At 39.6% G+C, this 15,651-nt stretch overlaps 1 protein-coding gene across 7 annotated transcripts in view; it reads left to right on the top strand.

Moving 5' to 3' along the window:
* Positions 1 to 15,651, top strand: part of FOXJ2 (forkhead box J2) — a 28,007-nt gene that overhangs the window by 6,956 nt on the left and 5,400 nt on the right. For 6 of the 7 annotated variants that reach the window (XM_085234329.1, XM_085234300.1, XM_085234331.1 and 3 more), the window contains 6 exons: positions 10,642 to 10,994; positions 11,502 to 11,576; positions 12,241 to 12,309; positions 12,629 to 12,769; positions 13,223 to 13,421; positions 15,281 to 15,601. In XM_085234329.1, the coding sequence (XP_085090455.1) occupies positions 10,662 to 10,994; positions 11,502 to 11,576; positions 12,241 to 12,309; positions 12,629 to 12,769; positions 13,223 to 13,421; positions 15,281 to 15,601 (1,138 nt within the window). In that variant the 5' untranslated portion in view covers positions 10,642 to 10,661. The remainder of the gene's footprint in view (positions 1 to 10,641; positions 10,995 to 11,501; positions 11,577 to 12,240; positions 12,310 to 12,628; positions 12,770 to 13,222; positions 13,422 to 15,280; positions 15,602 to 15,651) is intronic. The other variant, XM_019617745.3, reaches the window with a different exon arrangement.

The following is a 15,651-nucleotide window of genomic DNA, read 5'->3' as shown; positions in this document are numbered from 1 at the left end:
TACTGCTGCATGTGATTCTTATAGGCAGCTAAAATTGAAGTCCTTGCGTTCAAACAAGGTGCTTCCATGAGGCTGGGGGAAATACCTTCTCTTAAGTATTGTTTATCTACAATTTACTTCTGTTTTTCCAAGGGGAAATTACATTCTAGGTATGTGCTCTTAAATTTGAGTTATTCCAGAAACAATAACCAATACCTTCCTCAGTGTAGGGCTATTTGTTCTATCAATATTCTTAAATGCCAAATATTTATCTTGCCTATCTAAAATATTGTATAGTGGTTCTGAAGATGGAGGGATTCAGTAGAGATTCTGCTGTGGTGATGTATTTTCTTTATGCTTCAATGTACTTGGTTTGATTTTTGCTTCAAATGTGTTATTTTGGGGATGTTATAATGGGATATTGGGTTTAAAATTAGAATTTGTGGTGGTCTTATTATAAATAATGTAGCTTTCGGCTCAGAAGTGTTTCAGACATGCCAGCATTCTTAGTATCATCTGCTGTTTCTTTTGACAGGCATTACATATCCCCTACTCTCACTTGCACAGCAGCATAAATAAGGACTCTAATCTTAACTTTGAACTCATTTTCACATTGAGGTTTCTCTGAATTTCTACTGAATGTTTATATAACAAATGACAAAAATCTTTTTATTAGTTCATCTTAGTGCCCTGGGAGATTTTAATTCTAGCTATACTTGATCCTAGCCTTGCATGCATGTAAAGACTGTCTTCCTTGACATTAGAATACTTTGAATGTTGGCCATAATGCCATCTATTAATAAGTTTAAACATGTAGATCGACTTTTGTAAACCAGATTTATGCAGAACTAGTACACAGAGCTTTTGGAATTGGATCTTGATGCACTTCTGGCATGGGAGTTTTGGAGACTTTATAGTCCCCGCAAATCTTGCTTCAATTCCACCAAGACTACATAAACAGTCAGAGCTCTTCACTCACTAAATTCAAAATTCAAAATTATTTCTTACTCATGCACCTTTCATAAGGTGAAGGGAAATGTGCTGTTATGATATTTATGTCATTAGAATCTGTTACGTAAATAAACTTGTTTTTATTTTTCTTCTCTCCTCCTGAACTTAGCATGAACCTCATTTTGTTGAGATTTGTTTGTTAAAGGAAAACCATATCTGTAAAACAATATGATTATAACAGAACAATTAGTTCAATGATATGTAATAAGCAATAAAGGAACAGAAAAATTTTGTCTCTCTTTAACTCTGAGATTTTAGTACCATCTTAGTGTAATATTATATTTTTTAGCAAATTTCCTGCTCAGAATACCGTTACTCTATTATGTTCTTCTACGTGAAATAGCATTAAATATTCAAAGCATTTGATCTTGCACGCTAAATATTTTTGCGTAAGAGTGTAGAGTCAGATGACTAAAATTATGACAATGGTATGCTCTGCTGTGTATTTAGATGACATCTTCCTTTGGTTGAAGTATTTAAGTATATTTTTTTCATTTGATTCATGACCACTGTGAACTGTGTATGCTGTATTAGCATCTCTCCAATCCATTAATTTATTGAGAATAAATTATTAGTATATTAGTTTAACTCTTCTGTTAGTGTGGGGTTTTGTTTGTTTGTTTGTTCCTGCTAGTTGTTCTGCTTCCAAAGAGGGGAAACGTAGTTTTAGGGTATGATGTTACCTCTTTGCCCTAGGATACACTTTTCCTCCTTTCATATGACACTGCAGACAGAAATGTACTTTGAAACTGCAATATTTCTCCTTTTTTGTGTGTGTGCATGCTCATACAACAAGCCCTATTAGTCCTTTCATGTTAAGTAGCCTCTCTCTCCCTTTTTGGATTTGATTCTAGAAACATTCCTGAAAACTTTTCACAAAATAGCAATAGCAATTTCAGACTATACAGATAATCAGATAAGCTTTATCTTTTTGTTTCACGTAAGGGGAAAACAATCCCTTAGTGAAGAGGCTTACTTAGAAAAGGTGGGATTTTTTAGTGTTTTGTTCCTGCCTGCTTAGTCTATATCTCCTTATTTTTGAGGAGAAGCTCGTCTTGAGATAGAAGGTTTTTCTTCATGCAGGAATTTGCAGCATTGGTGGTTCTTGCCTTTTTGTGTTAGAGTACAGGTTTCTTGCATTTGTAATTTGCATGAGTACTTCAAAATTATCTTTTCCCATCAAAGTAGAAAAACTGTCTATTTTCCCATGCATTTTTGTGTGTTGTGTGTTTTCTTAATTTCTGAGGCAGTTTACTTTAATGGACATCCTTCTCACTGTTCTGTTTCATAAAAGTTGAACTCAGCTGCTTCTTTTTTGCCTGTTTGTTTATTTGTTCAGTACACCAGAAGCTCTCATTATATTATCTCTGATTATACTAGAGGGATATTTTCATTTAGATCACTGGATCTGTCCTTTAGACACCTAAATAGAAGAGACCTTATTTTTACAGGTGTTCTGCAGCAATATGTCTCACTACTTAGTAGTCTGTTCTGCTATCTTCATTCTCAAGATTTACGTTCAGAAATTTAAGTCGTCTTTGAATGTTTTGACAGTAGTGTTTCATTGGGTTAGAATAGCAGGAAGAAGAAAAAAAACATCGAAAATAAATATAGGGAAATAAATTTACAAGTCTGCTATAGAAAGTGAATGTTCTGTAGCTTGTGTACAATGCAGTTTCACTTGTTTTACTCTCCTACTTCAGTTGTAATTGATTCTGAATGGACAGCCTTTAAGTCCTGTCTTAGTGAATATTTTTGGTTGTAAATGTTTATGGACTGCATTTAGTATGAACCTTAGAGTGCTGTTCCTTGCTTTCTTAGATCTTTTTCAGTCCTGATATATAAGTAATGGTAATACTGGCTAAGAGCTGACTGTTCAAGCACTCATGAAACAGCAAAGTAGACAAAGTACAGATTTTTTTTCAGTCCAGCAGCAGGTGTAGCACAATATGATAGACAAAAAGGTGGCTTACATTCTCAGTGGGAGGTTTAATTTAGTGCTAGCAAATATTCAAAATAAGGCAGTAGTAAAGTATTACTAATCCCAAGGAAATTAGTAGTTATGAACAGGTAGTCAGTGCTAGGATTTTCTTTAATATACTTTTGTTATAAATCAGACAGATTCTTGTGTATTTAACTGTAGATTTGAATTTGGTACTTGGATGACATTTTTGCATCTCTGATCTGTCTTAAATTGGGACTGTACTGGAATCAGTACTTGAGAAATGAAGACTCTGTAGTCAATTCCCAGCTGTTGATGATGGTTATAACTGCCAACCTTATTGAAGATTTTTAAAATCAGCCAATGCATAAACAGATACCATTTACTTCTATACATGTAAAGTGGGAGATGATGAATTCTGGTCTTTAACTTCCTTTTTACTTGAAGTTAATTCTGGCTTGCTAATTGGATAGGTTTGCTTGTTTGTTTAAACACCCTTGGTTCCAGTTCAGTGTGTTTGTTGTTAGTCATAAGTTTGTTTTCTTTAAGTACCATCATAAAAAAAAAAAAAAAAGAGAGAGTTTGAAAGAAGAATTGCTATGCAATAAATTGTGAATTTGGTGGAATCATCAGATGCTGTAGTTTGGCTGCGACATTGTTATATTGATCCATTAAGTATTGTCCAGCTGGTATACTGCCTGGTTAGGTGAATGAGATACGTTGCAGAAATTATAGTAGGTATTACTGTAAGTGTTCTTTTAAAAAATTGTGTGGCAAATTACACCAAATTATTTTTGTAATTATTATGTTCTGGAATTGCCTTCCATGAAGATTTGGCTTTTGAATATTACATGTCCTGTACTCTAGGGACATATATTTATTAATCCAGTAACACAATCAAGTTTAAACTTGGAAAAACAGTCTTACTCTAGTTTGAAAATTTTCATGGATTGCTGTTGGATCCAAGTCTTTGCTTTCTGTTCTGAAAAACTGTCTAGCACAGACATGTCCAAACTGTGGCCCGTGTGTTGCATGCAGCCTGGCACAGCTTGCAGTGCAGCCTGCTCTGTGGTATCATGGCTGCTGCTCTGTCCTGCTGAGTGGCCCTGCTCATCTCTGGGCATGCACCTATTGCTCAGCAACAGCCAATCTGTCAGTGTGCTATTGATGCTGTCGAGCTGAAACCAGGGCACCAAGAGAGCATAGTACAGTGCCATCTCAAATTATGGCAAATGATATTCTGCATTTTGATACATTGGCTAAACACAGACCTGTGAACAGAGAAAAATATGTAGCCATGCCTTCTGTTTTGATACAGGAATTTGGAAATAGATTTCAAGATTGCAAAAAAAAAAAAAAAAAAGGGTTTTTTTTTGTATACTTGCAACACTACTTTCATTCAACATAAATACATTTTTCAAATGGAATGTATAGAGTTGCCATCAGATATTCAACTCAGAAATCTGATTGTGTCTTTTTACCAGAATCTTATAAGAGCTTCACAGTCATACTTTATCCATGTCATCGCATTTGGCAGTATGCACATTTGTGAGCAACTGCTGTCAAGGATGAAGCATAAGAAAAGTAAAACTTGGTTTAAAAAATCTCTAATGAGCACTTTGAGAACTCACAGAGTTCCAAAGACCACTGCCATAAAACGGGGCTGATGCTTTGGTTTCACAAAAACAAGGTCAAATATCCCACTAGCTTTGTTTTTGTTCCTTTTTTTTTATTTTTTACCATTTTAATAAAAATATTAAACGTTGAAATGTTTTGTTGCATATAACATTAACTATAGTATACATCTTATTATATATTTTATGAGAACTGCTCCAAAAGTGATGCCTTCTGTTTTCTTATGTACGTCTATGATGTCAGAAGAACTTTTAAATTGTTATTTAAGCTTTGAAGATTTTATTTTCTTGTCAAAGACTTTTATAAACCAGGGAATTAAAAAATTCAGATTCTTAGTATGGATATAATAGGACCCAGTTTTTAACCTGACTGCCTCCTTGACAGAGGTGTTCTACACTAATACAGAAATGCATGTATATTTGTCAGTTAATGTGCTGCCTATCAACCATAAGTTTTACTGCATATCCAGTCATTCCAAATGTTCTACTGACTTAGTCTGGGCAAATCTGAAGCTTTATGGAAACTCATTGTTTCATTTGTTTCTTAAAATTCTGTTGTTTTTTTAAATTCTCTTCTTTCAAATTAGTATTTCAGTCTGTTGAAGACTTTTATAACTTCATCTTTTTAATATCTGTGCTTGTCTTAAAAGTAACATAAATGTTGGGGAGGTTGACCATTAAACTTGTGCTAGTAATACAAATCAGTAGTAAAATGGCTTCAACTGGTGTTTCATAATAGTTCAATATGCATGTGATAAGATGATTTGTTCTGTAATTCCCCTGTGGAAATTTAATTTTATGAGGCATGCTTAAAAATTTAGCATTCGGCTGATATTAGTTTATTTTAATTTTCTTCAGAGTTCATCAGAATAATACTTCTTGGTGAAGACTGTACAAGTAAAATTATCATGCAAGTTTAGCTGTGTTTCAGTTAGATTTATAGATCAGTGATATTTTTCCGTGGCCCCAGAATCTGTATAAAAATATATTGTTGCTTTACCCTTGTATAGTTTGGGAAGGAGTAATTACACTGCATTTATTTATTTATTAATATTTGAGAGTAGCATTTTTTGGTTGAGGTGATCTTTATTCAGGAGAGATTCAGATTGGATATTAAGAAAAGGCTCCTCACCGAGAGGAGTCAGACACTGGAACAGGCTCCCCAGCAAAGTGATCACAGCACTGAGTCTGTCAGAGTCTGTCAGAGACACAGAATACAGAATGTCTTTTGTTGGAAGGGACCTGAAGGACGAACCAATTCTACCACCGGCTCTCCATTGTCACCGTCAGGATTGTCATCCACTGGATCAGGCTGTCCAGGGCTCCATCCAACCTGACCTTGAATGTGTCCAGGAACAAGAGTATCTACTTCTCTGAGCTGTCTGTTCCAGAGCCTTACTACCCTCTGAGTAAATACTTTTTCCTAACATCTAACCTAAAACTTTCCTCTTTTAGTTTAAAGCCATTCCTATTTGTCCTCTCACTAGCAAACCATATGAAAAATAGGTCTTCCTTCTGCTTATCAGCCCCTTTAAGTACTGGAAGGCCATAGTAAGGTCTATGTGGAGCTTTCTCCAAGCTAAGCTAGCCGAACTCTAACGTTTTTTCATGGGAGAGGTACTTCAGCCCTGTCCTATTTATCGTCCTCTTCTGGGCCTCCTCCACAGCTCCCCACCTTTCTTGTGCTGACGGCCCCAGGCCTTAAGAGGGCAGATTAGAGGGAAACAATCTCCTTTGCCCTGATGGCTACCCTACTTTTGGTGCAACCCAGATAGATACAGTTGGCCTTCCAAGCTGCAAGTGCATGCTGCTGGTTCATGTACAGCTTTTTGCCCACCAAGACCCTCAAGTCCTTTTCCACAGGGCTGCTTTCAGTGAGTTCTCCAGGTCTGTGTACATATTTGTGATTGTTGTGACCAAAGTGTAACACTTTGCACTTGCCCTTGGTGAGCTTCATTTGATTCTTATATGTTCCCTTTTAAGTCTGTTCAGGTCCTTCTGAATAGCATCCTTTCCTTCTGTTGGATCAACTGTACCATTATTATCATCAGCAAATTTATAGAGGGTACACTCAATCTCACTGTCCAGGTGATTGATAAAGATGTTGAAGAGCACTGGTCCTAAGACTTAGTCCTGGGGGACACCACTTGTGACCAGCTTCCATGTGGACATAGATCTGTTGACTGCAGCACTCTGGCTGTGACATTCCAACCAGTTCTTTATCCACTTAATAGTCCTGCCATTAAATGCATCTCTCTCCAATTAAGAGATAAAGATGTGGTGTGGGACCATGTCAGAGGCCTTGTGCAGGTCCTGATAGACAACATAAGTTGCCCTTCCTTTGTGCACTGGAGCTGTCACTCCACCATAGAAGACCACCAGACTAATCAGACTCAATCTACCTTTTGTGAAGCTGTGCAGTCCATCTTGGATCATCCCTCATCTCATATGTGCTTTAGTATAGCTCATTAGATCTGCTCACTGATCTTCCCAGGCACATAACAGAAATCCTTTTGCAGGCCTGATTTTCTAGTTAGGTACAGAGTTAGTAGTCATTGCTATCGACTGTGGTACTGTGGCAGATGAGTATATAGATACAGTAGTAGCAGTTGGGTTTTTCCTTTCCTTCACAGAAAGAAAAAATTTTTCCACCCGTTAAGGATACTGTAGTGTTGCAGTTTAACTTTTCAGTCCCTGCATGCACTGGAGTGTGAATTATAACATTAGCTGTGCAATTAGGATTTGTTTTCTGAGCCCAGTGCAGTGGTACAACTGCTCTTGGTGGCTGAGGGATGGATTTTGTTGATGTCATGTGATGGATTTTTAATCTCCGAAAAGTGTGATGAGCACATGCATGAAAATGAAAAGTTTAGTGCCCATGAATTTGTTGGAGTAAAATAATCCTGATCACCAGGATATGTTGGAAGCACCCATCTGGAAAGTAGTTCTGCAGAAAACAACCTGGGAATCCTGATGGATGCCAAGTTGCCCTGCCTGCTGAGAAAGCTAAAGGTATTCTTGGCTGTATTAGGCAAAGTATTGCCAGCAGGTCGTGAGAGGTGAACCTTCCTTGATTTGGGACTAGAGGTGTTCCCCAAGGGTCAGTGCTGGGTCGTCTTGTTCAATATCTTCATCGATGACTTGATGACGGGATGGTGTACTTGCCGAGGTGGACACTAATTAAACAAAGCTGGGAGGAGTGGCTCAGATGCCTGAAGGTTGTGCTGCCATTCAGCAAGACCTGGACAGACTGGAAAGTTGGGCAGCAAGAAACAAGATGAGGTTTAACAAAAGCAAGTGTAGAGTCCTACACCTAGGAAGAAATAATCGTGGGTATCAGTACAGGTTGTGGCACAATCTGCTGGAGAGGAGCTCTGTGGGGAAGGACCTGGGGGATCCTGGTGGATGACAGGCTGGCGATGAGCCAGCAGTATGCCCTGATGGTCAAGAAAGCCAATGGGATCTTGGCATGCATTAAAAGGAGTGTAGTCAGCAGGTCAAGGGAGGTGATCCTCCTCCTCTACTCTGCCCTGGTCAGGCCTCACTTGGATTATTGTGTCCAGTTCTGGGCTCCCCTATAGAAAAAAGACAGGGATCTCCTGGAGAGAGTCCAGGAGAAGGCCACAAAGATGATTACAGACCCTCCCCTGGCATCTCCCCTATGAGGAAAGGCTGAGCGAACTGGGGAGATGGCTGTAAACTGGAGCATAGGAAGTTCCGCACCAGTATGCAAAAGAACTTCTTCACAGTGAGAGTGACAGAACACTGGAACAGGCTGCCCAGGGAGGTTGTGGATTCCCCTCCTCTGGGGAAATTCAAGACCTGCCTGGATGCCTACCTGTGCAGCCTGCTGTAGGGGGCCTGCTTTGGCAGTGGTGGACTCAATGTTCTCTACAGGTCCCTTCCAGCCCCTGCAATTCTGTGATTCTGTGATTCCTTTCTTCTCAGCACTTGCGAGGCTGCACCCAGTGCTGATCCAGTTCTGCGATCCCCAGTATAAGAGGGACATGGGCATAGTGGAGAGAGTCTAAAAAAGAGGCACCCAAGATTACAAAGGGTGCCTCTTTTATGACGAGAGGCTGAGAGAGCTGGGACTGTTCAGCCTGGAGAAGAGAAGATTTGGGGAGGGTCTCTAAATGCCTGAAAGGAGAGTTCAAAGACGATAGAGCCAGGCTCTTGTCAGTGGATACTAGTGCCAGAACAAGAGGCAGTGGACACAAACTGGAGTACCTCTGAACATCAGGAAGCAATTCTGTGCTGTGTGGATAATGGAGCATTGGCACAGGTTGCCTGGAGAGGATGAGAGGTCTCCTTCTTGGAGATCTTCAGAAGCTTTCTGGGCATGATTTTGGGCACCCTGCAGTAGTTTTGGAGCAGATGGACTCAGAGCCCTGCTAACCTCAGCCATTCTATAATTCTATATGATGCATATGGTTGTATGGGAAGAATGAGGAGCTCCTGTGTCAAAATGCTGGGTCCATCCACACTGTGTTATTGACACATATCTATTTTTAGAAATAATGTCTATTTGTTACTTGCACAGATGAGTGTCTCCCTGTCTCATCTGATTTGCTCAGATGAGTGATGGGCTTGGGTGGGAGGTGTTGTGTAAAAAATCTTTCAGAAGTGGAATATGTTGATGTTAGTCTTTTCTCTCCTAGATGTATGTGTGTGGGTAATTTGTTACATGATGATGTACATAAGTGTATGCATGTGTTTAAGAATTTAACTTTTGTATGTACTAGCATGCAATGGTATAGTATAGTCTAATTTTTAAAATGATTAATTTCCAAAGTGGCAGATGTAAAACTTGCAGCCTTTTAAGACTTTGTTCTTCTATGTATGAAAAAACTAAGTGCAGAACAGTGCAGTTTTTGGCTGTGGAAACTAGCTCGGTCCAAACTTAAAGAAATAGCTCCTCGCATAATGATGCAGCCAATTGCAAATAAGAATAATGATATTTATGATACTGTGACTACTACAAAAGACAGCATACAAGCTTGTGTACTGAGTGTGCAAATGTACACATGTTTGTACTATTAAATATTTTCTCTTATAATTAAATAGAATATCCTGGGTACAAGTGCTAGTCATGTTGGACAGATGTATCTTACTTTATGAGGGAAATATGTAATATTTATGAGAGGAAAGATCATGAGACTATTTCTGTCCTGTGTGTGAGCTTGATAAGATTGTTTTTCTTGTTTCTCAGATTTGGTGAAAACAGTTTCTTGTTATATTGTGAATTAAGCAAGACTTAATAATAATGATATGTATGTTTAGGTCGAATTGGTTATAGTAGGCAAAAGTTTAATTATTACAAGCTTAATATGGTCTGCATCTACCTCAACATGGTAGTTGTAATTAGCTGTATATAGTATTATGCGTAATCTTGGTGTTTTAAATGATATACATAATCCTGGCTCTAATGAATAGTATTAATTATAATGTCGCCTGATGCAAAAAAAAAAAAAAAAAAAAAAAAAAAAAAAGCAAACAAATATAACAGTTTTGGCCTTAGAGAGAAATTAATTTCTCCCAAGTTAAGATGGTCACAGTCCTGGGTTCTCCAGAAGACCTTAATTAGATCATTAGATCCATTGTTGTTTGGATATGGTGTGAAGGAATATTCCCTTTTAGCTATGAATTCCTCTTATCTGATGCAAAAAAAACTGCTGGATTATAATGCAATCTTGCTGAAGGTCTCAAGGTTATATTGCTTAGACAGTAAAGGAGGGAATGCGATACAGCCGCGGAAGATAGTTTACTTCCTTTAAATAAATCTTGGTTGTTCACCTGAGAACAGTTGAGGTGCTCTGGATAAGACTGTACAAGCAGTTATCATCAGCACTTTCCTAGCTATTATCAGCAAGTGTAGCCCTCCAGAGGATGCGGAGGTAGGTCTTTGATGATTATATTTGGCTGTTAATAGGGTATATCAAGTAGGATGATCTTCACTCAGGTGTTTTTTAATAGGAGAGGAAGTAGAAGAGGAATGCAAATGTATATTTCTGTTCTTATGGTTTATCTTGGTTGTATCTCTGGAGATCCATTTCTCCTTCTGTCTCCTCACAGATATAGCTGCTTCCAGTATCATGGCCTCTGACTTGGAAAGCAGCCTCACTTCCATAGATTGGCTCCCACAGCTTACTTTAAGAGCTACTATTGAAAAATTAGGAGGCTCGTCACAAGCAGGACCTCCAGGGGCTGCCCGAAAGTGTCCTCCAGGCTCACCGACAGATCCCAATGCTACTCTTAGTAAGGATGAGGCTGCAGTGCATCAAGATGGCAAGCCACGTTACAGCTATGCCACTCTAATCACATATGCAATCAACTCATCCCCTGCCAAGAAGATGACACTTAGTGAGATTTACCGTTGGATCTGTGACAACTTTCCCTACTACAAAAATGCTGGTATTGGTTGGAAGGTAAGGACTTCAATAGCTAAAGTGCTCTTTCTGTCTAATAAGTTGACTTTATTTTCTTATTTTTGTGCCAAATATGCTCACTGAGCAAAATAAAAAGAAACACATGTGAAAATAAGATGTCCAGAGAAGAAATGAACTGAGATGGAAGTCCCATTTTCTTTGAGATTTTTGTTGTATGTAAGAGGAAGCCCTGTAAGTAAGACCCTGGGGAAAAAAAAACAGCAAGACAAAAATCATCACCCACAAAACCCACCTCACTATCAACCTCTGCATGACACTGGTAGTATTTTTGTAGTACCTTTCTATATATGTAGATGGTTTGGCTGCTGTTACTCAGCCTGATAAATTCCTCTGATTTCCTCAGCTTCTGTTCTGCCCTACTGTGAGTATATATAGTGCCTTTGAGTATGCACTACCCTTCTGTTTTCTTTACCCATTCCTGAACGTACATAGAAAGCTGTACATTTTTGTTATAGCACTTACCTTTATCTCTCAATCTCTCTTCAGAACTCAATTCGTCATAACCTCTCTCTGAATAAGTGCTTTCGGAAAGTGCCTCGACCAAGGGATGATCCGGGGAAGGTAAGAAATCTAGGTGCTTCTGGCCAAACCATTTAAAACTGCGTGAAATGAGCAAGAATTGCCCTTTCTAACTGATTGTAGGAATTTGAAACCTGAAGTGTAGGCAGAAAGGGAAGCAGTAGTAAACACAGTGAAGATTCCTTTAGCTCTCCCTTCTCTGACTGAAACAAATCTCTCTGTGTGAAATGTGTTTACATCGTGTGTACATCATGTGATGTCTCCTATCATGGTGGACCTCCTTTGGTTCCATTCTTATATGTTAATGTCTTTCTTCCACAAGAAAGACCCAAGTGGGCACAGTACTCAAAGTGGAGTCTCACAAGTATGCAAAAGGGGGTCCTTGTAGTTCTTTTTGCCCAGTCTGAATACTGGGTTGGTCCAATAAAAATTACATACTGTGAGGAGACAATGAAGGGGAATTTACAGGCCCCAAAGTGTTGATCCACCTTGGATCAAGTCATCTTTTGCTCTTGGAGTGATGGAAATGGATAGCATCATAGTTCAATACAACACAATGCAATCTCTTCCAATTCTTGGTTATCTGATATTCAGTGTGGTTCTGTTATTTAGTTGGTGCTGCTCAGTAAATCAGTAACCCGCTGCTGTAGAAAGCTCTCTGATTTAATAATACAGTCGTTCATTCACCAGTGGGTCTTTTTTCCAGGGCTCTTACTGGACAATAGATACGTGTCCAGATATATCTCGCAAGAGGCGGCATCCTCCTGATGATGACGTGAGTGTTACTGTTTCCTGACAGCATGGAGCAGTAGTGCGAGTTCCATTCTTGTTCAAAGGAGTTCTTCCAGCACTCCTGGGGCAGCAGCATATATAGATGAGGAGGATTAATGTGTATGTTGTGCTTATTGGCCATTGTTACTGCTGTTCATTAGCAAAATTAATTAAAATTCATTGTCTTGTCTCTTCAGTGACTAAGGCCTAGTCCTCCTGTTTTCTAAGCCATGAACTACAGTAGGGGAACTGACTTCTCATCTGCAGTTTCACTTCTCCATCTGTTATTTCATTTGGGCTCTTACTCTCTTCCCCATCCACAGATACCACAAGACTCCCCAGAGCAAGAGGCAAGTAAGAGCCCCCGAGGGGCTGTTCCAGTCAGCACAGAAGCCTCTTTGCCACCTGAGGCTACCCCTCAGCTGTCACTCCAGAGCACTGCCCCCATTGCCAACTACAGTCAGGTGAGCAGTGGAGAACAGAAGCCTTAAGAAGTGTGAAAGAAGGAGAAGGAAAGAGCGAGGGGTGCTTGAATGGAAAAGTGGAGTGGTGAGAAAAGAGGGAATAGTGAAAAATGGTGAGGCAGAGGAGAAAAAATTAAAAAGGGAAGAAGTTAAAATTGATCAGACAGAAGATAGTGGAGGAAGTGATATTTAAGAAAGGGCTGGATGGGGATAAGGGTAAAAACATAATGGTATCAGAGAGCTGAAGAATATGCTGAAACCAATATGCTGCAGGGTGAGGGTGATGGTTCAAGGGAAATAGCTTTTGTGGAAGGCCTGCTTACTGCAAGATGAGCTAAGTGATATGAGATAGCAGTATATGTTCTACCTGTATGTAGTTTCTGGGCCCTGTCAGAAGTTTAAAAATCTAGTATAAAATAAAGGCCTAATTTCTATCATCTGTGGTCCCTTTAGCAGTCTGCAGGGCCTGTGGATGTTGCCTCTACTGTAGCAGGAGGACAGGGCCGTGAAGGGGCCGATGTACCCCCCCCACTGTACAGTGCCAACCACGACTTCAAGTTCTCCTACTCTGAGATCAACTTTCAGGATCTTAGCTGGTCCTTCCGAAATCTCTACAAATCCATGCTGGAGAAATCATCTTCCTCTCAGCACGGTGAGTAACCATAAGGACCATGTGAAATGGGCAGATATCTGTTTACACAGTCGTGTCCACTCATCTATCCTTAGTGTGTCTCAGATCTTTCTTCTTTTAGGAGCAAAGCTTCTTTAGTGTGCTGTAATTGGTTCTGCCAGAGGCAAATAAGAAATCTGTATGTCCTTTCTTTATTGCGCCTCACTAATTCGCTCAGAATGAAAAGAATAATGATTTAAAAATACTGTATCCTAATACAAAAGCAAATATTTAAATGGTGGAAGCATAGAAAAATGAAGACCTTGAAGAATAGCTTGTCTGAAAAGTATTGACAATCTGTCAGGCTAGAAACTGTAAGAGGAGGAGGATTTTTTCATGTAGGCAGTGGAATTTCCCCAAAAGGAAAATGAGAAGTCATCATTGCGAAGATCCCTTAAAAGCAGAATTGTACAAAGTGTTGGAGAATTGAACTTTGAGGGGGAGAGGAAGCCTATAACTTCATTCATAGCTGACATTTCTGTTACTTAGGAAGCAGCTACCAGGAGGCATAACTGCTGTAGGGATGAGATCTGTGTTTCCACAGAAAGGACTTCTGGAGAGTTTCCAATTTTTGTCTTCATCTTTAAATATTCTCCTAAATACTAGTCTGGTGTAGAAAGGAATATGTGATTAGATGAGACTTTTACCTATGCTCTCAGCCAGCGTATAATGCAGGCAGAGTTTGTTACTCTAGAAGGAGCCTCCTGATTTTGTAACTTCAGTGAAATTATAACAAGCTTTCATCAAGTGGCGCTTGATATTAGTAGTAGGAATCTGTTGTGTGAGGTGCTGTAGAATAAGAAGGCTACACAAATGCAGAGAAGAACCTTGACTCACTCTGTGCCTCTGTCTCTAAAAATTAAGCAACGATCTGCTTTTCTACAGCTTTAAGAACATCTAGGAAAACTTGCAATTTTTGATGAAATTGTGTTGGTAACTTTGAGTCTGGATATTGGCCTTTTGGAGTCAGAATAATATTGACCCTTTTGCTCCATTGCAGTTAGTAGGTCTAAGGGTTGATTTTGGCTCTAGTGAAAAACTCAGGCTTGCTTTTACAGAAGGTCAGCTGATGATGGTTAGCTGAGGTTACTAGCAAGTAATGCCTTTCACTGCAATTTTTCTTAGAATTTCCATAACATAAGGAGAAAATAAACCAGGGAAGCAGATGTAAGAGGTATGCAGAGCTCCTGATATGGGGAAGAATGGAGAACATATGATGTTCTTGCATTTGGGGAATACCTGTAATGGAAGAGAATAGAAATAATAACACCTAAAAAGTCAGGAAGAATTAAAGTAGTAAAGGAGCCCTGATATGTGTGCTATGCTCTGTGTATAGAAGCAGTAGGAAGCATGGCCACTAATGATCTGTGTGAGAAAAATTGTGAAGGTTTCAGATGAAACTGCTTGTAAGATAGACTATGAAGGGAGCTTTTGGAAACAACAAATCAGATTTATCAACCTCCATATTCTAAATGTTTTGTTGCTTAAGTCTGCTTACTAGTCATTTCTAGGGAAACAACATGTGCATGAAATTTCCAGAAATCATGCATTACTTGCTAGATATAGATGAAGTCCATGGAGGCATAGAAGTATTTAAACATTTAACACTAAGGAGTTAAATTCTGCTGGGACTTTGTAGAACCTTTTGTTGTTGATAGAACCTGGAACACATTAAGAGCTTAACTGTGCAGGAGCTAATTATTGGCAGCCTCTAGAGGGCACTTCAGAAGCTTCTTAAATAACACTGCTCATCCTCAGCGTGACATTAGAGATGGTTAATTTAAGTAGAGGTCTGATCCAGGCAGCTCTTAAAGTTTCCTCCTCTCTCTTTCGTCCCACAGGTTTCTCTTCTCTCCTTGGTGACATGCAGCCCTCCAACCACAACTACTACATGTACCAGCAGCAACAGCAGGGCCCCTCAGCAGTGGGTGCTGCTCCACCACTCCACACTCCAACTCCAGAGGGTTGCCCATCCCAAGGGGGAAAGCAGCAGGGTGGTGAAAGTTATGGCCCTCCACCAGTGATGTCCATGCACCCTCCCCAAATGCAGCATGGAGGCTACCACCAGCATCAGCATCACCCACACTCCCACCCACAGCAGCAGCCACATCAGCACCAGCAGCAGCAGCAGTCACAGGCTTCAGTCAACAATGCTGGCTTTGGTGAGTCAGGGCTGATGAACAGCTGGGAGAAATGGAGCAGTGGGGATCCT

Source organism: Meleagris gallopavo, chromosome 1, assembly GCF_905368555.1.
Source record: "Meleagris gallopavo chromosome 1, MGAL_WU_HG_1.1, whole genome shotgun sequence".
NCBI lineage: Eukaryota > Metazoa > Chordata > Aves > Galliformes > Phasianidae > Meleagris > Meleagris gallopavo.
This window is presented reverse-complemented; position numbering and strand designations above follow the sequence as displayed.